The 22886-nt window shown below is 45.7% G+C and overlaps 2 protein-coding genes across 6 annotated transcripts in view; both read left to right on the top strand.

Moving 5' to 3' along the window:
- The window catches only part of xpnpep3 (X-prolyl aminopeptidase 3, mitochondrial), a 31406-nt gene extending 26192 nt beyond the window's left edge, over positions 1-5214 (top strand). For 2 of the 3 annotated variants that reach the window (XM_066707228.1, XM_066707227.1), the window contains 2 exons: positions 4064-4184; positions 4486-5214. In XM_066707228.1, coding sequence (XP_066563325.1) covers positions 4064-4184; positions 4486-4667 — 303 coding nt within the window. In that variant the 3' untranslated portion in view covers positions 4668-5214. The remainder of the gene's footprint in view (positions 1-4063; positions 4185-4485) is intronic. The other variant, XM_066707229.1, reaches the window with a different exon arrangement.
- A 363-nt stretch (positions 5215-5577) lies between these two features.
- ep300a (EP300 lysine acetyltransferase a) overlaps positions 5578-22886 on the top strand; it is a 37538-nt gene continuing 20229 nt past the window's right edge. For all 3 annotated transcript variants that reach the window (XM_066707225.1, XM_066707226.1, XM_066707224.1), the window contains exons 1-11: positions 5578-8572; positions 14537-15258; positions 15470-15643; positions 18107-18395; positions 18545-18658; positions 18751-18981; positions 19147-19252; positions 19347-19484; positions 19573-19690; positions 19816-19978; positions 20093-20170. In XM_066707225.1, coding sequence (XP_066563322.1) covers positions 8479-8572; positions 14537-15258; positions 15470-15643; positions 18107-18395; positions 18545-18658; positions 18751-18981; positions 19147-19252; positions 19347-19484; positions 19573-19690; positions 19816-19978; positions 20093-20170 — 2227 coding nt within the window. In that variant the 5' untranslated portion in view covers positions 5578-8478. The remainder of the gene's footprint in view (positions 8573-14536; positions 15259-15469; positions 15644-18106; positions 18396-18544; positions 18659-18750; positions 18982-19146; positions 19253-19346; positions 19485-19572; positions 19691-19815; positions 19979-20092; positions 20171-22886) is intronic.

Genomic DNA, 22886 nt, shown 5'->3' with positions numbered 1-22886 from the left:
AGGCAGAGCAATACATACTTGGTAAACAAACAACATAAAATATGGGTAGGAGGAGCAAAAGAGGTGTGTGTTTGTGAATCTGTGTGTGAATCTGTGTGTGAATTAGCGAGATAGATTGAAAGCGATTTTGTTTGATTGAAAAATGCATGTGATTACCAAACATACAGAGAGATAGGGGAGCAGGTGACTAGAGGAAGGAAGAGTAAGGGTCAGGAGAAGGCAATGGAGAATAGATATGTTTTAAGTTTAGTTTTGAAAGAGGTGAGCAAGTGACAGGTATGCAGGTCAGAAGGAAGAGAATCCCAGCGCTTAGGGCCAGCAATACTGATCACCCATGGAAATGAGATTTGAGGGAAATACATTAAGTTAGAACCAGAAGAGGGTAGAGACCGGAACGGAGAGGAGGGGATGATAAGATTATCAAGGCATGAGGGGGGGCCAGGCCATGGAGAGATGTAAAGGCTAAGAGAAGGACTTTAAACTGGATTCTGAATTTGACTGGGAGCCAGTGAAGCTGTTTCAAGGTTGGGGTGATGTGTTCCCAGGGTCTGGACCGGGTGTAGAGACATGTTTCAGATCTCTGTACTGAAGTTTGTTGAGCAGTTTGGGTTGTATGGTGAACATGAGAATCTAATGAGGGTGTGGAGTTGTATATATCACCAAGGTTCCTGTCTTCAATTGAAAGAGACTCAGTGAAACCGGGCACCAGCAGAGATTGGTTCTGGGCTTTCTTCTGGGTGAATGGGGTGCTGATCAGAATGACATTGGTTTTGTTACCATTTGACCATATGTAGTTGGAAGCCATCCATGAGTTCATATCATGAAGGCAAGCGACCAGAGCAGATAGAGGAAGAGTGTGGTTTGATGTGAAGGTAGATCTGGGTGTCATCTTCACAACAATGGAATTTGAGACCATGATTATGGTTTATTTGACCAAGTGAGAGAAGGTAGATGATGAAGAGCAGAGAACCAAGGACAGAGCCCTGAGGGACCCCACTGAATAAAGGAGCTGGGGTAGATTTGTAGTTACAGATGGAAATTAATGACTGTCTATCTGGTAGATAAGAATGGAACCAGTAGATGGCAGAGCCCGAGATACCAAGGAGAGATTCCAGACAGTTGAGAAGTACATTATGGCAAACTGTGTCAAAGGCAGCTGTTAAATTGAGGAGTATGTATTTACAGTATAATCGTAAATCTTGAAAAACGACTCACTTCTAAATCTTTTGTAGTCATTTTTGTATTACTTTAGTATAAATACATGTTAATTTGGATTCATATTGTTTTTTCTGACTTCTTTTGTGTTACATAATGTAATCTGAGCAGCAGCAGATGAAAAACGTTTGCATTTTATGAACAACTGGACAGTGTTTTAGGCTGTTGTCCTATGAATGACATGTAGCATCTCCACATAGACCTTCAGTATGAAGGTGAACATGATTTATTTAACTTGTGCCCATTTATAAGTAAAATGAAGGAAAAATAAATACAACAGATCTGGGTTACCCTCTAAAACAATAAGGACTGGTTTCATAAATGCGTTAATTTGTGCAACTCAAAATGAATAACTGCTCATTAGAACTCAAGGTGCTGTATAGTACCTGCATTTACTGTAATGGGATTATTGAAATGTGTATATTTTAGTCAAACTTGCACTTAGTAGGACTTAAGTTTTTACATTTATAAACACCACAACTGAAATGTGTACACTTTAGTTAAATTATAATCTGCTATATAGCTGCTATTACTGTATGATTATTAAAACGGTTTCAACTGTAATTTGCCCTGGTTAAGGGCATCTGCCAAGTAAATTAATAATACGTCAAAAAGTGTAATTTGCAGTTATACTATAGAAATCTGCAGTAAGAGTAATAAGTTAAGGGACTCAAGTTGCACCGTTTAAAAGCCACAAACTGTCTCCTTAATCAATTATAGAAAGGCATATCTACTAGCACATATGTTGATGAGGATTACAATAATAATAATAATAATAATAATAGGTTATAGAAGAATGCACACATCCTTTAGTGCCGTGCTATGGAAACATTATTGCAGTGATTGAAGCATAATACTTTAGCACTGGAGAAGAAAACAAGCTATCTTTAGCAAATATTGCTACTTTATTGTTGCACATGGGAGAGTTTTCTTATTGTAATGTAATGCTTGTCTGAATAAACATTTAGCTCTTCCTAATGTTTCTTAACAGACACCTGAGTATTTATTACACAGTCTACGATCATGTAAAGCAGAAAGAATAAAATAACCACAAAAGTCCTTTCCACGTCAGGCTCCATAGCTCCTAGTGTTTTCTGTCTGTGCTTTAAAAAGGAAACTATCCCAGAATCCCCTTGGGACCTCCCACAACAGGTGATGAACTTCCAACAATGGCCAAGTTTTACTAAAAGCACAGGAATGTGGGTACAGCCACTTATGCAGTGGAAACGAAGCATTAGTTGACCAGAGTCGGCTGCAATGAGAAGATTATAAGACTTTAACTAGGGCTGTTTCAGTACTCCAGCCTGTGATCGCTGAGTCTGTACAGACATACAGGGCTAAGGCGCTGTGTGGTTGGTGGTGGTTAGGAGACATGGTTGTGTTGTTTTCTTGCCCTGTGACAGGCTTTGAGGTGTTCCCCCAGCCCCACTCTGAGCTGGGCCTCTGTGCTGAGCTGGGGGAAGTCAGGGACTCTGCTGGTGAATCTGGGGAAGAAGGCATCTCTGACTTGTGTGTATTAGGCACAGTTCAGAGTGAAGCGCGCCTCTGTCTCTACCTCCCCAGCCCCACACTGTCCGCACAAGCATCTGTCTCTGGGGTCCCGGTCTGCTTGTGTCGTCCAGTCTCCACCTCCAGGCTATGATCGCTGACAGATCTGTCTGGACAGAGTCTCTGTCTCGGTGTGGAGTTTGTGACCTGTGTCAGGGTGCCCATGTGTATCATCAGCTCAGGGTGCTGTAGCACATTATCTTGTTGTATGGTTTCATTTGTTCAGCCCAGTGCTGATGTAGCTGGAGTGCAGGGCTGCAGTGATGGGCTGGAGCAGGGGGGTGTCTCCTGTCCCGGCTGCCCAGCAGCTCAGTGCTGTGGGTGTGTGGCTCTGGGCACTGAGCCCCAGGGCCAGCTGTGCTGGAGAGACTCTGGGCTGCTGTGTGTTTCAGGTGCAGACAGTATTTCAGGGCTCTCCTCTGTACTGCGCAGCCCAGAGGCAGGCGCACCAGTTCAGCACTGCTGCCATTGTTGGGGCTTCAGCACGTTCCTGCAGACCTCGGCGTGCAGTGCTTCTGTGGGGTTCCTCTCCTATTTGTGGAAGTCTGCACTGTGAGCCGGGCCCCAAACCTCTCTGCCTACAGTAGGATGGGCAGGAACACACTGATGAAGAGCTTTATCCATACCGGCACCGCAAGGTTCAGGGAGCTGATCCTCTTCCTGATGGTGTTGTACACCCTGTGTGCTTTGACAGCGAGGGTGAAATTCCCTGAAGAGTTTATTAGTAGGCCCAGGTAGGTGTAGCTGGCTGTGTGCTCTATTGTGGTGCTGTTTAGAGTGAATCTGTATTTTCTGTTTTGGATCATGGCTTTTTTCTGAAAGATTGTGATTTTGGTTTTGTCTGTGTTGACCTCCAGGGCCCATGCTCTGCAGTAGCGCTGCAGGGTGTCCAGGTGCTGTTGGAAGCCTCACTCTGTGGGCAACAGGAGCACCAGGTTGTCCGTGTACAGGAGGCATTTGATCTGGGTGTCGTCCAGTGTCAGTCCAGGACCGGGGCCTTGCTGCAGCCCCGAGTTGATGTATATGTTGAACAGGGAGGGGCTCGGTGCAGCCCTGCCTCACTCCTCGGCCCTGGGGAAATCTTCCGTCCTCCTGGTGTATACCTTCACATTGATCTGCTGCCTGTGTACATGGATGCATCTGATGCCACAGGAGATTCAGATACAATGTCTCTGTCCCTGGTCTCACTGTGTCTCTCTTTCTTTCCTGCCCCTCTGATCTCACAGTTCTCTGTCTTTCTGTGCGTCTCTCTGTCCCTCCTTGCCACTCATCTGCCAGTTCTTTCGGTCTCCTCCTGCAGGCGGCACGGCACTACTGCCCTCACCATGTGGGGCACTACTTGGGCATGGATGTCCACGACACCCCTGCCCTCTCCCGTGCCCAGCCCCTGCAGCCAGGCATGGCCATCACCATCGAGCCAGGTACACTCACCTGTACACAGTGAGGAATCCTCACCTGTTTACAGACTCACTTGTACAGAGCCAGGGAGCCCCACCTGTACACACAGGAGGATATACACTGTATACAGGTGTGCACACACTTTTACATTGTGCAGGTTTACAGACAGGTGTGTATACGCTAAACAGGTGTACAGACACTTATACACTGTGTATAGACTGTCTATTAACCTTCTCTCTTTCTGAGTGCAGTGTGAATGTACTGTAGTGTCCAGTCAATCAGTGTGTCTGTATTAACCCCCCACTCTCTCTGTCTTTCTCTCAGGTCTGTATGTTCCAGAGGGCGACAGTGACGCTCCTGTGTGGTTCCGGGGTCTGGGGGTGCGGATCGAGGATGACGTGGTGATCCAAGGAGGGACGGGGGAGGGCGAGGCGCTGGTCCTGTCAGCTGACACCCCCAAAGACATTGAGGACATCGAGAGAGTCTGCTCTGAGACACTGCACTGACCAAGGGGGAGAGAGTGTCTGCACTGAGAGACCAGTTACTGAGAGAGGGAGAGGTGGGGTACAGGGGAAGAGAAGGAGAGGGAGTGGGGTGAGTGAGTGACTGAGAGAGAGATGCAGCAGCAGCAGCAGCAGCAGCAGATGATGATGATGATTAAAATACAGCTGTTCAACAAATGTATTGTGTTACACTGACTGCAAAAGCCCTGACTGTGCCTTTATAACCATCTGTGTGAGTGTGTCTCCCAGTGTATCTGTGCTTCTGTCTGTGAGTGTGGGAGCCGTTTTGGGGTCTGGGCTCCCCCTCATTCTCAATAAAGCGGTGCGGTTCTCGGGGACCCATTGGCCTGCACACTATGTTGCTGACTGTTCTAGAACCAAAGAACCCAGAGCCTCCACAGAGGCCTACGGCTCTGGACCGGGGATGATGGCACCAGCTTTTAAATGGGCCACTGCGTCCATTACAAAATATCCAGCCTCCCCACCTGTTGCGGTTGTACATCTGGAAATGGAGATACTACACTTTGTAAATAAACATTAAATATTGCTACACTACTGGTCTGATTGAGATGCTATTGATCATACTGGACTCTGCTGTACTGTAGACTGGGTACCGATTCTACTACAGTCCAGTACAGTACAGCAGGGTTTCCAGCCCTGGTCCCGGAGAGACACGGTACAGTACAACGGGTTTCCAGTGGTACTGCATTTTACATGTACAGACACTCGCAGTGCATTGGCAGAATGGTATTTATGTGAATGACACGGCCGCCATCTACGGGTGGCAGTCGGGTAGTGCCGCGCCGGGAAAGCCCGACAGAGGGTTTCCGGAAATTCCCGAACACCAACCCCCTTTCGAATAGACCAGCGCCGCTCTCTCCAACAACCCCCATCCCCCCCCGTATCGGAGGAGTAGAAACAACAAGCCGCCATTTTGTTTGTGCGGAGAGACCGAGAGGCTGGAGACCGAGCGAGCGAGCGAACACTGATCCGTACACAGCGATCCCGAAGCGGCCGCAGACCAGCCAGCAGCGGACAGTGGCGGCGCGGAGAGCGGATACACAGACCGGGAGCGAGAGAGACCGAGAGGGGCGAGAGAGAGAGAAAAAGGAAGAGACGGAGAGGAAAGAGAGAAAACCCGCTTTTGAAAAAATCCAAGGAAAGGGGGATTTTTTTCTCTCTCTCTCTCTCTCTCTCTCTACGGAGCGAAGGAGAGGCGGAAGCAGCGCTGTTTTCTACACGGGAGAGAGGCTGCTCGGCGGAGGGGGGAGGTGGGTTAAGGGAGCCAGCGAGAGAAAGAGATACATTGAAGCCGTCGATAGGAGCCCGAAAGCCCGTGAACATAGGAAGGGGGCGAAAAACCGTGCACACAAAATAAAAAAAAAAAAACGGGAACCGACCGCGGCGGAGCAGAGAGACGGGCTGCCGACCGGAGCGCCGCCGAATTAGCAGCGAGCAGCACGGGCTCCGTCTCGCACAAAGCCCCGGAGAAAAAGCACTCAAGCCCGCGACCTGAGACGGCGGCGCACTCACTTAAATAGTGAAAAATAGATCCATTTCTCAGCCGAAGCGCTCGTTTCCCTTCTAATAAAACAAATCCACAAAACAAGAACAGAGACCATCATAATATTACCCGAAATTAGCCGTTCTGGCATAATCACAGGCATACGGGCAGTGAGCGAATAATACAGCAGATTTTTTTTGATTTTTTCCTATACGCAGTCGGATTTATAATTTTTTGATATCATTAATATATATTTTTTAAAACTCAAGCCATTACAGCGGGTGTCTACGATCTTGCTTCCATAATCAGTCGTCCGAGAGGAATATTATAATTATCATTATTAAAATAATTATTATTATTCCCCAACGCATCCAGCTCGTAGAATCGCCACTGCATACAGAAAAAAAAAAAAAAAAAATCAGTTCAGAGGAAATCAAGAAATTCTGGACTTGAATCTCGTTGATAGTAACAGGAGCAAAGGTGACGGAGAGAATTGCATTATTTTTATTTTTGCAACGAAAGAAAAAAGCAAAAAGAAAAAACAAAACCGAACAATCAGATTTCATGCAACCGACAGATTCAATCTAAGGTTTAATATTAACCCTTTTTTGTTTAAGTTAACAGAAAGGGGGCGCGCGTAGATTGATCAATATACAGATCCAGTGGAGGGTTTTAATTCTCATTTCTGGGACTGTTAAAAAGACTGACCTCTCAGGCGGCCTCATCCGAATAATGCCCTTGCGATCGTAGGACTGAATGAATGGTTATTCCTTAAAATAAAAGTATTATTGTGCTGCCCAAACCAAATAGTAGCGCCGATTTAGTTTACACGCATACACACAATTTTGCGAAGTTGTTTCGATTTCGTTTTGTATTCCCCCTAAACCGACCTTACTAGCCACCAGGTCCTGTTCATCTGCTGGCAGAGTAATTCGGCGTTGTGTTGCTGCAACTTTGAAGAAACGTGGCGACAAGGCGTTCTTTGACGAATCCAGCAAAAGTTCGGTCTCGATTGTCATAATTGCGCCCCCCCTCCTCAAACTCCCCCTTAATTGACTCGCTAATTGGCGACTGAAAACTACACGCGATCCCGGCAGGTCGTGCTGCTGCGCTCCCCACCCCCCCCGAGCCGGCACTGCGAGACTCACTGCCCCCCAGATTTGGATCCCATTTGAAATTGGGGGTCCGAGCGCCGGGACTCAGTCAGTCCTTCAATCAACGCGCCGAGCGTCCTGACACAACCGAGTTTTAAATCGCGTTACCGGCGGGACAACTTTCTCTCTTTTTGTGTGTGTGGGGGGGGTGCAGTTGGACGTCTTCGCTCTCATTAGCACTGCTTATTTAGTGGAGGGTGTTTTTTTCTTCTTAATTAACTGTAAAGCAAGGGGAGAGGGTGATGGCCGCCGGACACATTTGCAATGGGACCCCCCGCAGTAGCGTAGCCCTGTCCGAGCTGGGGTCCACCCTGACCCGTTTATGAAGCGGAAGAGCCGCCGCTCCGAAGCGAGCCCTGCGAGGGTGCACACCCGTCCTCCCGTCTCATTTCGCTCTCCTCGTCGCCCCAATCCCTTCCCCCTTCCCCAGTCCCCTCCCCCCCCAGCGCCGACAACCCCCAAACTGAGTCGCCTTCGAAGATGGTAGCGAACACGGCTAGCGTGCCGGGGAATGGGCCAAGGCACACGTTTTCTGGTTCCTCACAGGCTACATGACTTAGTTAGGGTCTTAGGTCGAAGACTCCCTCTCTCTCTCCCTCCCTCTATCTATCTCTCTATCTCTCTCACCCCCCTGCCCTCCTCCTCCTCCTCCTCCTCCTCTTCTCCTCTCCTCTCCTCCGACTACTACAACTTGTACTCCTCGCCGACTATCAGCGAACAAGGATTGCCCGTATAGGGGGGGTAGCCCGAAAACTACAGGCGAGGAAGGATCTCTCTCTTTTTTTTTTTTTTTTTTTTTTTTTCTTTTTTTGGTTACTTTTACCTTTTATTTCCTGCTGCACGCCACCATTGATCTCTCCCCCCTCTCTCCCCTTGCCACTCGGATAATATAGAGGCGAGGGGGAGAAAAGAGGCGAACATAAAAGAAAAGCAAGAGAGAGAGGAAAAAAAAAAGTAGTGGTGGAAGAAGAAGAAGAAGACGACGACGACGACGAAGAAAAGAAAAAAGTAGAGAGGGACGCGGGGAGGAAACGAGAGACCAGGAACAAAAAAAAAAAGTCTCCCCCCTGCTCTCGCTCTCTTTTGTGGATTTTTTTCTCTCCTTTTTTTTTTTTTTTTTTTTTTTTTTTTCCTTTTTAAAAATTGGTGAAAAAAAATGGCCGATAATGTCGTGGAGGCCGGCCCGCCTTCAGCCAAGAGGCCTAAACTCTCTTCTCCTGCCTTGTCCGTGACGGCGAGCGACGGAAACGGTAAATATACCCGGGTTTCTGTGCTTTTCCCCGGCGTGGGGGACCTGTGCACGTTTGGGGGAGTTTTACCCCGGCGGAGCGCGGTATTAGGGGGCTAAGCGAGGGACGGAGCGGGCTTGTGTATTTATCCCCCCAGTGTGAGTGAGTGAGACTGTTTAGGAGCTTGGTGTGCGACTCTATATTTAAGGGTTTGAGCTTTTTTTACCGAGCGAGTGGAGGTCGTTTTGTTGTTGAATTATGGTCCGTGTAAAGGCCTTATTTTGATGTCTCCCTTTTGATTAAACGGAGCGGGGGATCGGTAGAAATGACTGGAAGTGGCCGCAGTAGGGTCCAGCCTGGCGGTGTTGTGATTGTGGGAAAAGTCGTAGTAATACCCCTCCTAATAATACACCCGAACAGGTATTGGTTTGTGTGTCGTCTCACTCGAGAAAATGGCTACAAACGGTCGGGCTGGGAGAAATGATTTAAACTTGAGTCGGGAGTTATTTGTTTGAGATCTCGGATACGGGAATTTCCTCTTATTTTTTGGTATCTCGTTTTCAATGCTATCCGGGTGTGGGCCTACACGTCCCTTTTGTGTAGTGTAACTTGCACAATCCTCTAAGAACAATAAAAAAGCACATAAATGGCGTGTGTTTGTGTGTCTGTGCTGTTGAAAGGTAGACGGGGCCTTGTGTCGGCTGTACTAATGCTTTACAAAACAAAACAACTGAACATGGTGGTGGACACATTTTCTCCGCGTCCTGCTCTCGCCCCGGTTAGAAAGCCCTCAGTGTGTGTGTGTGTCTGGGGGATCTGCAACGCAAATCGGAGAAGCCCGTGTGTGTGAGGACTCGGCTTTCCATGTAAAACACTTGAAATGGGGCTTTAGATGTCCGTCCACACGTCCCGAGTGGACTGTTTCGGCCGAGTCTGCATTGTATTGCATTCTATTGTTCATTCTGCACCGGCTAACTGATGCCCACTTCTCTGCTATTTTCTGCACATGACCCCTCTCCCTCTCGGTCTTTTCCATTCACCCCCCAAGCTTTCATCCACATAAGTTATGCCAACCCTTTCCCCCTCCCAAATAAATAAATCCATAAATAGAGGAAAGGCGAATGGAAGCAGAAAGGTGCTGACTTCAATCTCGCCGTTTCTGCTCCCCACTGCATGGACATTTTGTGGACGTGAGCCTGCATTTCTGTTTATAATGGGCATTTATGGAGCTCACAATTGTAACTATGTATTTGTACTCCTCTCTCGGAGATGCTGAATGTTATGCTATTCTATACAATCCAACCTCCCATGTATGCATACATTGTATAAAGTTATGTACTGCAAAAGGGTCACATATATAGTGTCTTTTTGAATATGCCGGCCAATACCAAGTGCGTGCAAGCAAACGCACTAAATCATAAATATGTATTTTCTACTCGTGCATCCATTTCGCAGCTTGACTCCATTCATATTTATGAATGATATACACCTGTAGTTAAAGTCCTCCAAGAGTGCTCTTTTGTTTTATAAAATGATCTGGTGGTGTTCCCGCAGTTTTAAGCTCCTCTGAAACATACCGAGTTATTGAACGTTGCATGGCGATGCTTTCCAGATTCTCTTTGCTGCTGCTGCTCACATCTTCACCTGTTACAGCATCTCCCGTCGGTCCAGTGCCCCCCTAGTGATTGATCACTGATAACCTGCTTCCATTCCTCTTACAAATTAGACGTTATATTCGCTACCAAGTTTCGCATTGCTGCAGCTACGAGTTTGCACTTAAACTGTGCAGTGAACCGCCGTCAGACAGCACTGACCAAACGGCAGTGCGGTCCTGCACGGTGCGGGTGCAGAAATTGAGCCAGCGGGCTGCAGGAGTACAGCTCGTTTAAAAGTGCTGGGCAACAGCTGGCAAACGGTCCAGAGTCGGTGATCTTCACGTATTGGGGATACTGGGGAACCCTTGTGTTCTTGGACCTGCTTGCTGCACTTGAAGTAATTGGGGAAATGCATTAATTAGTTCACATGCATTTCAAAGTAAGGTTTGATAAAAAATGTCCAAGGAAGTCCCCTCCATCCCCGTCCCCCCTATACACACACACACACACACACACACACACACACACACACAGGTTCTGACCCACTTTCATTATGGCGGTTCCAATTTGACATGGGTTCCTGAAAGCCCATACAGGTGGGTCAACCAGGAATAAGGGCGCAGACCTGGGCACAGTGAGATGAGAAGTCCTGTGCACTGTCGATGTCCTGCAGCGACTAGAGATCTGGTCTGACAGGGAGAGTTGAGGGAGAGACCTGTAGAGGGAAAGCAACTGAGATGTACAGAGCACTATTGAGTATTCCAAGGCAATATTGACATCTGGGTGTGCTGGAGATGCACTTTTCTAGTTTGGGAAAGCCTGGCCTGGTCCGGTTCTTCTCCTTTAAACAGTGTTAAATCCAGCTGAATACTGTCCATTATGCAGCATCCGTAATACTTGGTGAACTGAAAACAGCCCAATAGTTACAACAGTACTGTGTGTGGTCAGCGGGGCCAGAGCTGGTGAAATGACTGGAGACTCTGGTGTTCTAGACTCTCGCTCCAGGACCAGGGCTGGAGACCCTGCCTGTAGGTTTAGTCTTAAGCAGTGCCATAGGTCTTCTCTTATTAGCCTGTGTTTCAGACACAATTTGGAGTAATGTTTTCTCTTTTATAACAAGAATATTAACAATAATAATTGTGGCAGACCATTTTATCCAAGGTGACACATAAGATTGCAGGGGCATCAGCATTACTGCAGGGTACAGTGAATTAGGTATTTTTCCATAGATTGTTAAAGCGTGTGTATTTGTGAGTGTGAAAGAGTGTTAGTGTGTATGATTGTGAGAATGTCAGGGAGAAATTGTTTGCGTGAGAGTGTTAGTGTGTCTGATCATGAGTGTGTGAGTGTCTCTTCAGATGTGTGTCCATACAGTTTGTATGTGGTATAAGGCCTCCATAGGACTGCAATAGGGTAATGGGGGCAGAGGGGGACAGTCATAATTATGGTTAAAAGGATAGTGATGGCCATATTTGGCTGAATTACAGAGCCATTGGTGTGGTGCTTCAGTTGCTGTGCTGCTGCAGAATTACAAACACAGGGAAATGAATTGCAGTTCGCACACTATGAACAGTCCTTATAGTGTGCTGATCAGTAAACCACAATGATCCAGTTTAGAATTTAATTTTTGGAGTCGCTGGCTCTACTGCACTGGCACTGGTGTGAACTTGTGACAGTGCTGGGATTTTACACTGTAGTCATTTTTACTGGAGCGCAGGGCTAGTGTGTATAGTCTCTGGTGATGTGTGTCTCGTTCGGTCTGTCTGCAGTGCAGTGACTGGCTGTGTGCAGTAAGGGTGTGTGTAGCTGTATGGATGTTTTATAGTAGATGTTCTGTATTGTCATTGTCCAACTTGTGTGTGTCCAGTGTGTATACTGTCTCTCTCTACAGTGTGTTCACTCTGCATGTGCCTATGTACAGTGTGTCTATAGTCTTTCTGCAGGGTGTACAAAGTGCACATATGTATAATGACTATAGTTTTACTGTGTATGTACTGTGTACAGTGTGTACTGTGTGATAGTGTATACTATATAGTGTGTAGTCTATAGTGTAGTGTACAGTGTCTTTGTAGTTTGTGTACGGTGTACAGCATGTGTAAAGTATATAGTGTATTATGTAATGTGCATAGTGTCTTCAATGTGTATTGTGTACAGTTTGTTTATTGTGTACTATTTACAGTCTATAGTGTAGTCTATTATATGTAGTTTGAGTACAGCATGTGTACTGTGTACATACTGTGTCTATAGAGTGTACAGTGTATGTGCAGTGTATGTTCCAGTGGAAGCCAGCGTGAGAGAAATTGTTAAATAAGTGTAGGTGAGAAAAAGAAGATAAACTAGTAGTCATATATATATAATGTATGTAATGAATACATTTAATAAATGAAAGTTGTGAGTTAATTTACCTGAAATCTGCTTTCAAAATGGCCAGAGAGATTGCAGTGAGTGATTTAAAACTATTATAGGTGAAGGGCAGGGTGGTTGTTGTCACAGTCAGTACACTCCCAAACTGGGCTGTTCTGAAACCTTGACCATGTTAAGTGAATTTGTTTCTTAATTATTTTACGGTGGTCTGAATCTGTGATAAGTGAAATGGTGTTAATTGCAAGCTCCCTGTACTGTGTACAGTTCCTGTAGTGTGTGTACAGTGTAGTGTGTACAGTGTGTGTGTGTGTGGTGTCTTTAGTCTGAAGTGTGTATGATGTGTTTAGTGTCTAGTGGTGTGCACTAGGCATAAGCACCAATATTCAAATATTTTTCCACGTGACTTTCAGTTTTCATTACGGACACTTAGTGCATTTACTTTCTTAATCCTTTTTTTGCACAATAATTGGCATTGTTGTGGTTGGTATAGCAGCCCAGTTAGAAGACGGAGCCCAAGTTCATTCTGTTTTTGTTGGAGTCTAAAACGCTTAATGTGTTTTTAACATACCATTCATTTTGAAAGTTTGTGCTTTCGCAGTTAAGCACTTACTAATACTGTGAATAAAGGATGGATATGTTTTTACTAAGAAACAATGAGATTATGACCTGCATATAATATTAAATGTGAATATTGCTTAATGTACCTAATATACTTAAAACATTAGTTATGTGCAAACTTTATCAATTAAAAGAACGGCAGCTACCAGTACTACATTCAAAAGAGTAAGCATTTAACTTTAATATTAAAAGCATACATATCATTTTAAGCCCTTTGCAGTTAGTTATATTAGGACATCATATGATAGTTATGCTTTAAATATTAATTTAAATATTTAGTCTTTTGTATATAGCACTTATTTGTAAAGTTTGCATTTAATTGGTTACATTTTAAGTGCAGTAAGCCATATTCAGCACAATTTGCAATTGGCTAAAATAGTGCTTAACATGATACTTACTTTTCATATTTTTTCATATCGTCTTTTGTATATAGTACATGTAGGTGTCTTGTCATTTTGTAATGTTTGTGTGTAAACCGGTTGGCGTTCAGTACAGTGAATATTATGCTCTTTCAACATTAAGCGCAATTCACATTGAAATTGATTATATGAAGGGCTTGACATCATTCTATTGTTAATATTAGTTAAGTGTCCATGTTTTATGGGAAGTGCCTGACTGTAAACATACAAACTCTGCAAAGGAATGCTTGTTTACAGCACATGAATCAGCGTTAAGTGTGTTCTGCATGAAGTTTAAGACCCTCCCCCTTTTTTCCTAATATTCAATCAAATCATCTCAAGCTCATTTCCTAATGTTTAGTAAATATTGCATGGTCTCAAGTGACATTTCTCTATTTAATCAACTAATAGATGAGAAACAGTTACAATTAGTATGTATTGTGTAATGGTTCATATGTTTAGTGAGACTAATAGCATAAAAAGAAGGCAGCAGCATAACACAATCTTGACTATTTGGAGGTGAAAGGACATTTGGTCAGTGAAAACATGGTGCGTAGCGTGTGTCCATAGTGTCTCTATAGTGTGGCTGTGTTGTCCCTGTGCTGGTGAGCTGATTTAACATGTGTGAATAACAAGGTTGTGCCGCACCTTGCAGTTTCTGAAAGTTGCTACCTGTGAGTGTAGTGCTTAGTGCGGTGTATATCTGTTGGCATCTCCACTGCAGGTCAGCATGTCTGTTCGTATAGTTTCCAGTGAGTGTATAGTGTGGTATACAGTATCGAATGTACAATGCCAGTGTATCAGTACATCAGGCCCTGTTTTTCTATTGCCTTTGAAATGACAGCCATTAAGATGTTTATGCATTTAATCAGTTTGCTCAAAATTAATCTTTCATCGACTGACTGAAACCCTGATGGACTAACTTTCTCATCACACCAACACCAATAACCCTCCCTCCCTCTCTCTCTCTCTCTCTCTCTCTCTCTCTCTCTCCCCCTACTTCCCTCTAGACTTCGGCTCGCTGTTTGACCTGGAACATGACCTCCCCGACGAGCTCATCAGCTCCACAGACCTGGGCCTTGCCAACGGGGGCGACCTCAGCCAGCTGCACACCAGCCTGGGCGGGGGAGCCACAGCAGCAGGATCCGGAGCCCAAGATGCCGCAGCCAAACACAAGCAGCTCTCTGAACTTTTGCGGCCAAGCAGCACCAGCGGGCTGGGCCTCCCCTCCGGGCCCAACTCCAACTCGGGACAGCAGGGTGGTGGGGGCAGTCCTGGTGGAGGAGGGGGGACTGCAGCTGGGGGGCCTATGGGTCTCCTCAATAATATGAAATCCTCACAATCCGGGCCCCTGCCTGGCATGGGACAGCAGCAGCACCCTTCTGGCAGTTCTGGGATGATGGCTGGGGGGCAGCAGCAGCAGCAGCAGCAGGGGGGAATGGTGGGTGGCCTTAACAGAGGCATGCTTGGAGCAGCCCAAGCCCAGAAGGGCAATGGGCCCCAGCAGCAGCCCAACGCCCAGCAGCAAGGCATGATGGGAGGCCAGGTGATGAACGGTTCACCCCGTATGGATCGACCGGCCATGGGCTACCCCGGCGGTGGCCTCGGTGGGGCCAACAACTTGCTGGCTGAGACGCTACAGCAGCAGCAGCAAGGGGGGACGCCACAGCTGGGAGCATCAGGGGGCGGCCAGCCTGGACTGAGAGGCCCGCAGCCTGGAGCTCTTAGTAAGGTACAGTTGGGAATGGGATGAGGGGGAAGGCCATCGCAAATCTAGACCTGGAGGGCAATGGTCCATTTCAGCAGGGTCTCCAGCCCTGTTGTTACTGTATAGATGTGGAGTGTGACTAATTTCATAACCCCACATCTACTGGCACTCCATATTTACACTCTCTCTTCCTGCCCCCCTCTCTCATTTCCCCCCTCCTCCTCCTCTCTCTTAGATGGGGCTTCTGGGGCCAGGTGTGCCCTACGGTGGCCCCTATGGGCAGGGCTCTGGAGGGACGCTGGGTGGTGCTGGGCTGGGCCCTCAGCTCCAGAACAAGACCGGCCTGCCTAACAGCCTGGCCCAATACAGTCTGGACAAGAAGACCTCGCCACAGGGCCTGTCTGCCATGGTGAGTGTGTGAGTGGAGGGGGGATAGTGGATTTGTGGGTGTCTCTCTGCTTCTTAAGGTTGGTTTATACTCTGTTGCATTCGCTGGTTTATACTCCAGTGGTCGTCGCTGGTCTAACCTCGAGAGTTGAAATCAGGTGAACTTGCACCTGATCGGTGACTGTGTTGCTGTAGTTACTGGAACGCTGAAATGGATGACAAACTGTGAAGAAGCTGCTCAGTATAAATACCTTGCATTTATCCAAGTGTCAGAGCAAATTACACAGACCAAATAAGAGATTGCATTTGTTATGCATTTGAAACGAATGTAGTGAACCTAGGAGTACTTGAACCTCCTAGTAAGTGGAAGTGTTAACTGTTTACACTGTAGCATACTGGGTACTGTGTGTGTGTGTGTGTACACACACATATGTATAATGGGTCATTGTCCCAGAAGTCACAAATTGAACATGTCATCTATTATATTCTTGTGTTTTTGATTATTAAATGCCTTGTCTAAAGACATCTGTATGAAAAAAGATAATTAGCTATGTTTTGTGCTAGTGGCATGTTTTTACCCCCACCCCTAGGGTTTTGATTTGAACAAAGATGCCAAACAGGTAAACAAAGTATATAAACAAATATTGTCATGTCTTCTTGGTTGTCTGATATGTTCATTTTAACATGCCAACAGTGTCTGCAATGCATGCATCTGTGGGTGTTCATGAGAGTCTGAATGGGTGGATGTCACATTTTTAAAATGGTGCTGTGGCTGTGTTTGGGTATGCATTTCATTCTCTGGCACACCCAACATAATATTTTGCTACCTTTTTGGATTATTTATCATTTCTTTCTGATGTTGTGCTGCAGTAGACTAGCACAAAAAGATGTCGCGGTGAAACTGTAAACAGTGTATTTCTTAATACGGTGCTTGAGATCTGTGGTTTACGTTCGTGCTCCACCATGGGATCTGTGGAATTGTGCAGCTCTGTGCAGAACCGTGGAAATCTGCGCAACATGAACATGACCTACAAAAAAACTAAAATAACCAGCTAAACAAACACCTTTTCATTGTAATTAGATTGTATTCCATATTCCACACGAGTCCACCTTTTTTGCTAATTAAGTCTCTTGTAACCTGAATCACAAAGGAAACACTACTCTTTCCACTCCTTGCACATAGTAACCCTTCTAAATTTAGCAACTGTAATTTTTCTGCCAACATTAGGTTATTTATAAATGCAGAATAACTGCAGAGTGCATGAAAATACATCCAATTCAGGTTCCGATCGAACATTTGGGGACATCATGCTCACAAACACATTTTTAATTATAGCAAAACACTGCGTGCATTCTCATCCAAATTTGTATGAAATCAACTCTACATTTGTGTGGTTATATGCATCTGATATCACCACTCTGTAGTTCCTATTCAATACTATGAAGGGCAAAAAAAATATGCTCTAAAAGAATGTCGAAGCTAATGTTGGGGCTAAAAGTAATGATCTAAAAGTTTTATTTCGTTATTAATGTTCTAATGTCAGTCTAAATTCTGTTTATAATGAATAAATAAGGCACACAATTCCGAGTCATTTTATAAATAAAAAAAAAATCTTACTCGTGAATGCGAAGACTAAAAACAAATGGCTACTTTTAGTGATCAAATTATTAATTACACGAAAACGCTAAAGATTTCACTAAGGAAACTATCATATTTCAATTTGTATGTATGCTAACAATGTTACCATATGTATTCGTGTTTATTTTTTTTAATTTTTTTTATATAATATATATAACTATTGACAAGTTGGTGATCACCCTCAGCGTTACACGTTTTGGGAGGGGGGTATGTGTGTAAAACAATGCCAGAGTTTTCTCACTCTGTCCCAGCCCCCAGCAGCGAAGCCAGGATATTTAATAATAGTGGAAAATAATTTGAAACGTCTTATTTCAACTAAAGAAGTTCAAAAATGGTTAAAAGGCGGTGATGCCTATGCTAAAAAAGACTAGTGTATTAGTCTATTCATAGGATCAGGCATTGTCCTCTACCAGCGAGCCAAATACATGTCAAATTCGAGCGCTTTCTCCTGCAGGCTGAATTTCTTGGTTCCCATGGCAAACTGGAACCCCTGTCCCCTTCGGAGTAGAGTTCCAACTGCAAGACAAACGCATACTTTTGAATTTATGAAGTGGGCTTATTGTCAAGCATTGATTTTGTGATTTTGTTGACAATTTAGTTCTTGATGTATTGACAGTGATTTATGTATCTCGTAGAAATAATGTTCCAAAAATAAAATCTATTATAGTTTAAGGTTGAGCCTTTGTGTTAATAACTAAGGTTTGTTATGAGGCAAAAACAGGACAAGCAGAAATGTACGAAGTTAAATGGTATAGAAGTCTTAATACAGAGAGAGTACAATGTACATGTGCGACGGAGTATAAACCAGCTTTTACTCTTTCCTGCTCTCTCTCCCCATCCCAACAGACATCCCAGCAGGCCCCTCCAGTAGTGGTGGCCGGCGGTGCCGGGGCCGGTGGTGCCGGGGCCCTGGTGGCGTCGGGTCCCGGCTCGGCTGCAGCGGCGCCTCCCACCGCCGATCCCGAGAAACGCAAGCTCATCCAGCAGCAGCTGGTGCTTCTGCTGCACGCCCACAAGTGCCAGCGGCGGGAGCAGGCCAATGGGGAGGTGCGCCAGTGCACCCTGCCACACTGCCGCACCATGAAGAACGTGCTGAACCACATGACCCACTGCCAGGCTGGCAAGTCCTGCCAGGGTACGTGTGCGTCGGCCATGAGGGTGGTGGCATGCAAAGCAGAGGACTGGCACACACTAAGGGCACACTCTCCACACTGAGGGCACACACTCCACTGTTCTATTGTTAATGTTCTCTCTCTCTCTCTCTCTCTCTCTCTCTCTCTCTAGTGGCACACTGTGCCTCATCACGTCAGATAATCTCTCACTGGAAGAACTGCACACGGCATGACTGTCCGGTCTGCCTGCCACTGAAGAACGCTGGAGACAAGAGGAGCCAGCAGTGTGAGTCTCCGTGCATCGCTAGTGCTCCCTGTGTGTGTGTCTCTGTCTCTGTGCAGTGACAAAGTGTTGACCTTCCTCTTCCTCTCCCTCAGCGCTCCTGGGCGGGGCCGGAGTGGGCCTGGGCAGCTCCCTAGGCTCGGTGACGGGTGGGCAGCCAGCGACGCCCAGCCTGAATCCCCCCAGCCAGATAGATCCCAGCTCCATCGAACGGGCCTACGCAGCCCTGGGCCTCACGTACCAGGGCACGCAGACGCAATCACAGACGCAGCTGCCCACGCAGGGGCTGCAGGGACAGCCCGGCTTGCGCCCTCTCAATGCCATGGGTGAGTGAGATGGGCCCAGGCCACAGTCCAGCAGTCTGTCCATCCCACCCTGCTCTGACATGCAGACTCTGCAGCTGCTTCATCACAAGGTTCACTGACCTGTGTCGCTTGGCTGAGCTGACTTAAAAACTTCTGCTCTTTCTCTTGTCTCCCCTACCTCTGCAGCAGGGAATCCTATGGGAGTGAATGGAGGAGTAGGTCTCCCGTCTTCGGCCCAGCAATCCAGTCTGCTGCAGGACTCCATGCTGCACCCCAGCCTCAACACGCAAAGGTACTAGCCGACACCAATGCACACACGGCACTCTTGCACACATGTGCAATACACTCCTTCCATGTATGTGACCCCATCTGTCTTCTCCTCTCAGTGCTCTAATGGGTGATGGGGGTGGTGTGGGCAGTCTGGGCTCCATGCCGACAGCAACCCCCCCCTCGGTGGCGGGCATGCGGAAGGGCTGGCACGAGGACATCACCCAGGACCTGCGCAACCACCTGGTGCACAAACTGTGAGTCCCATTGCACAACTACGCAAACCCTGCTACACAACTCCCTGTATTAACCCCGTTTCTCTCCCCCTCCCTGGGTGCTGTGCAGGGTGCAAGCCATCTTCCCCACTCCAGACCCGGCTGCCCTGAAGGACCGGCGCATGGAGAACCTGGTGGCCTATGCACGCAAAGTGGAGGGTGACATGTATGAGTCTGCCAACAGCAGGGTAAGGCTGGGCCAACGCCCATGCGGGCATTGGAGTTCTGTCTCTGTGTCTATATCTCTCGCTCAGTCTCTCTCCTGCTGTTAAATTTGTGAATTAAAACCACACTGATCACCCCTTCTCTTCAGGCGGAGTACTATCACCTGCTAGCAGAGAAGATCTATAAGATTCAGAAGGAGCTGGAGGAGAAGCGCCGGACGCGTCTGCAGAAGCAGGGCATGATGCCCACCCAGCCCGGCCTGCCCCCTCCCGGCCTGGCACAGGGCCCCCCACCCCCTGGCCTGCCTCCCAGTGAGTATACTACTACTGTCCCCTGCCACGGGCCCTGCTAATGCCACTGTCCCCTGCCACGGGCTCTCCTAATGCATCTTCCCCATCTCTCTCTATCCCCTTCCCTCTCTCCAGACGGCCCTCACTCGGACCCGTCTCTGGTCCGCCCCGCTGTGCCCACCCAGCTTGTCAACAGGATGCAGAACCCTGCAGGTGAGCAGAAGTCCCTTTGCTCAGACTGCATGAGTGGGGTGGTGCTGGCTGTGTGAGTGTGTGTGTGTTTGTGTTTGTTGGGGTGTCTGGGCCAGACTGGATCATTGGCTGATGTTGTGGCTTTTGGTGGGGGCAGGGTGACTGTTTAGGTGTCACCCTGGGTGAGTGTGGGTGACTATTATTGTCTGTGGGACAGGCATTTCGGGCTGGGTGAGTAGTCGGGACTGTGTATGAGTGAGGCTGTCCATTGGTGGGGGCTGTTGGTGTGAATTTGAGTACGCTGTGGGATAAGATCATTCCCAGTCACAGTACATAATACAGTGCTTGCATATCCAAATGGTAGTTGTAAACACGTCTGAAGAAACTTCTCTTCCCAGTGGCAATTCTTCCGCTGGCGCATTCAAACTGCAGAAAACGGTGCCTTCACCTCAGAATGGAAGACCCTTTAGTTTCCTGGTGGACATTGAGGCATGCTTTCATTTTCGTTTGAGCCCTCTTTAGAAGTCCATAGTATGGTCCTTTGAAAACGCAAACCATCCAGTCCGTTAGCAAGCGGGTCTGGAAGATGAGTATCGGTTATGTGATTTAAAATGCATTGTATGAAGTATTCTGTGGAAAATACAGAAAACAGTGCAGTAATGTTTAACCCTCAGTGTTAACCTCACAGCGAATGCACTGCATGTCAGGACTTCAGTGGTCTCTCGCAAATCACAGTGCTTGGTACAGCATTGCAAATTAATTTTACATTTAATAAAAAGTGAAAATACAATGATAATATGGAACCTATAGATCACAAGAAATGTAAGAAAAAATGTTTTCATTATTTTTGGAATTAATACAAAAATGTGCATTTGCAAAGAAACGTATATTATATATTTTTATTTATATATACATTATATAAACACCTTAAGAAATTGTACACACTAATCCCCACCATGTTCTTCTTAAAATATATATATTTCTTATGTTTCAGCATTCTAGACTGTTTTTCCACTAGTGGCACTGGTGCTACTAACATTTTCAGTTGGTGGCACCAATTTTTTCCTCACTTTTTCTATATTAATTCGAATAGATTTACAGAGACTGAATGATGTGTAAATTATTCGGCTGCATTTTTTTAAAGTTACAAACGTGCTTTTGAGTTTTGTTGTGTGTGGAAGATCTGTGCCAAAATCACCAACATATTTACATTGATATTGAATTTGTGCGGCTTTAACGACGACATGCATCTGAGCTGCAATGTTTTTCTCCTAACACCCGATCACAAGCGCTGGAGCCCCAAAAAGCGTCCCATCCTATGATGATAATACTAAAACAAAACTAAAACATCCTACACTGATAAAAATAAGATGAGTATAATAGAGGGAAGAATGCCCAAATTTATTTTCCTGTTTAATATGCTGACACTTTATTCTCCCAGCACTTGCCCATGGACCAACTGTAATTACACATTTCAGTTGGTTTGACAAAGATTTACCCATGTAAGTTTTGTGTATTTTTCAACATGTTGAAAAATAAGAAGTAGCCCTACATAGTCTAACTGTCTGCAACTCAGTTTTAGAAAATGGAAGCATTAGACAATCATGGGAGAATTTAATTCACTATTAGAAGATGGGTCTTGTGCAAAGAGATGCCGTTTTGTCCCTCTTGCCAAACAGGCGTCTTCAAACAGGTCCAACGACTGTTACTATGGAACTGTGTTGATGCTACAGCTGTGAAAAACCTGACGGACACCTAGTCTAATGTCTTAAACAAATTGATTTAGTTTATATCGCAGCTGCAGGTTATTAAACAGCTTTATGTATGTAATAACATCTGGTATTGACGATATTTTATTTTTCAGTATTCAGTTTACCGGCACAGCCCTAGTCAGTTGTATCAAATTTATTTTCACTGGCACCCTTGCAACCAATACAAAATAAATTTGTGTTGCACTGTCAAAAGGGTAGCAAATGTTGGTCGCAGTTTAGAACCCGGTTTACAAATAACTATAAGAGAGGTTAGTTTTGCAGGGAACCCTCCCATCTAGAAGCTAATCAAATCTTCACATCAAAAAACTAACAAAACCACAACACAAGTGCTTACTTTCAAAAGTAATTTCTTCATATAAATTGCTCAATGTTTACCAACATTGTTGCATTGTTCCTATACCACATATGTCATAAACTTAATGTTTATTCACTAGTGAAAGACATTATATAGTCAATAAGAAGTTTTGAATAAATACAAAAGCATCTTCAGATTGACTTACTACCAGTATTCAATAATAATGCATTTACATTGCTGTACTTTGCATTGATTATAAACATGTGTCCGACTCGTGCAGATGAGAAATCGTCTGGTCATGTTGTGCTGTCGAATAAATCTCGGACAACTGCTACTGTGTATTTCTTAATCTTGGCGGGTTTCTGCTATGTTGTAATTTGGGTTGAAAAGGGGATTCTGACACTAAGCTGACCAGCTGAAATAAACTAGAAACGTCTTAATCTGTACTGTCACCTCCCTTCGCATCTACATCCTCCTCATAAACTTCTGCTTCCCCTCGCTGTCATCACTGTCTACAATACTAAACAATGTGCCCAATTAAAAGCATATAATACTGAACAATTTGCTTAATTAAGTTGTATAGGTCTCAAGCAGTATATTCTTCAAAACATTCCTTGTTTGACTCCATTTAAAAGCACTCTAAATCTGCAATTTTTCACATCTCCTCTAG

The sequence above is a fragment of the Amia ocellicauda genome, chromosome 6 (genome assembly GCF_036373705.1).
Source record: "Amia ocellicauda isolate fAmiCal2 chromosome 6, fAmiCal2.hap1, whole genome shotgun sequence".
NCBI classification, from domain to species: Eukaryota; Metazoa; Chordata; class Actinopteri; order Amiiformes; family Amiidae; genus Amia; species Amia ocellicauda.
The sequence above is the reverse complement of the archived record's forward strand: the minus strand, read 5'-3'. Positions and strand labels throughout refer to the sequence as shown.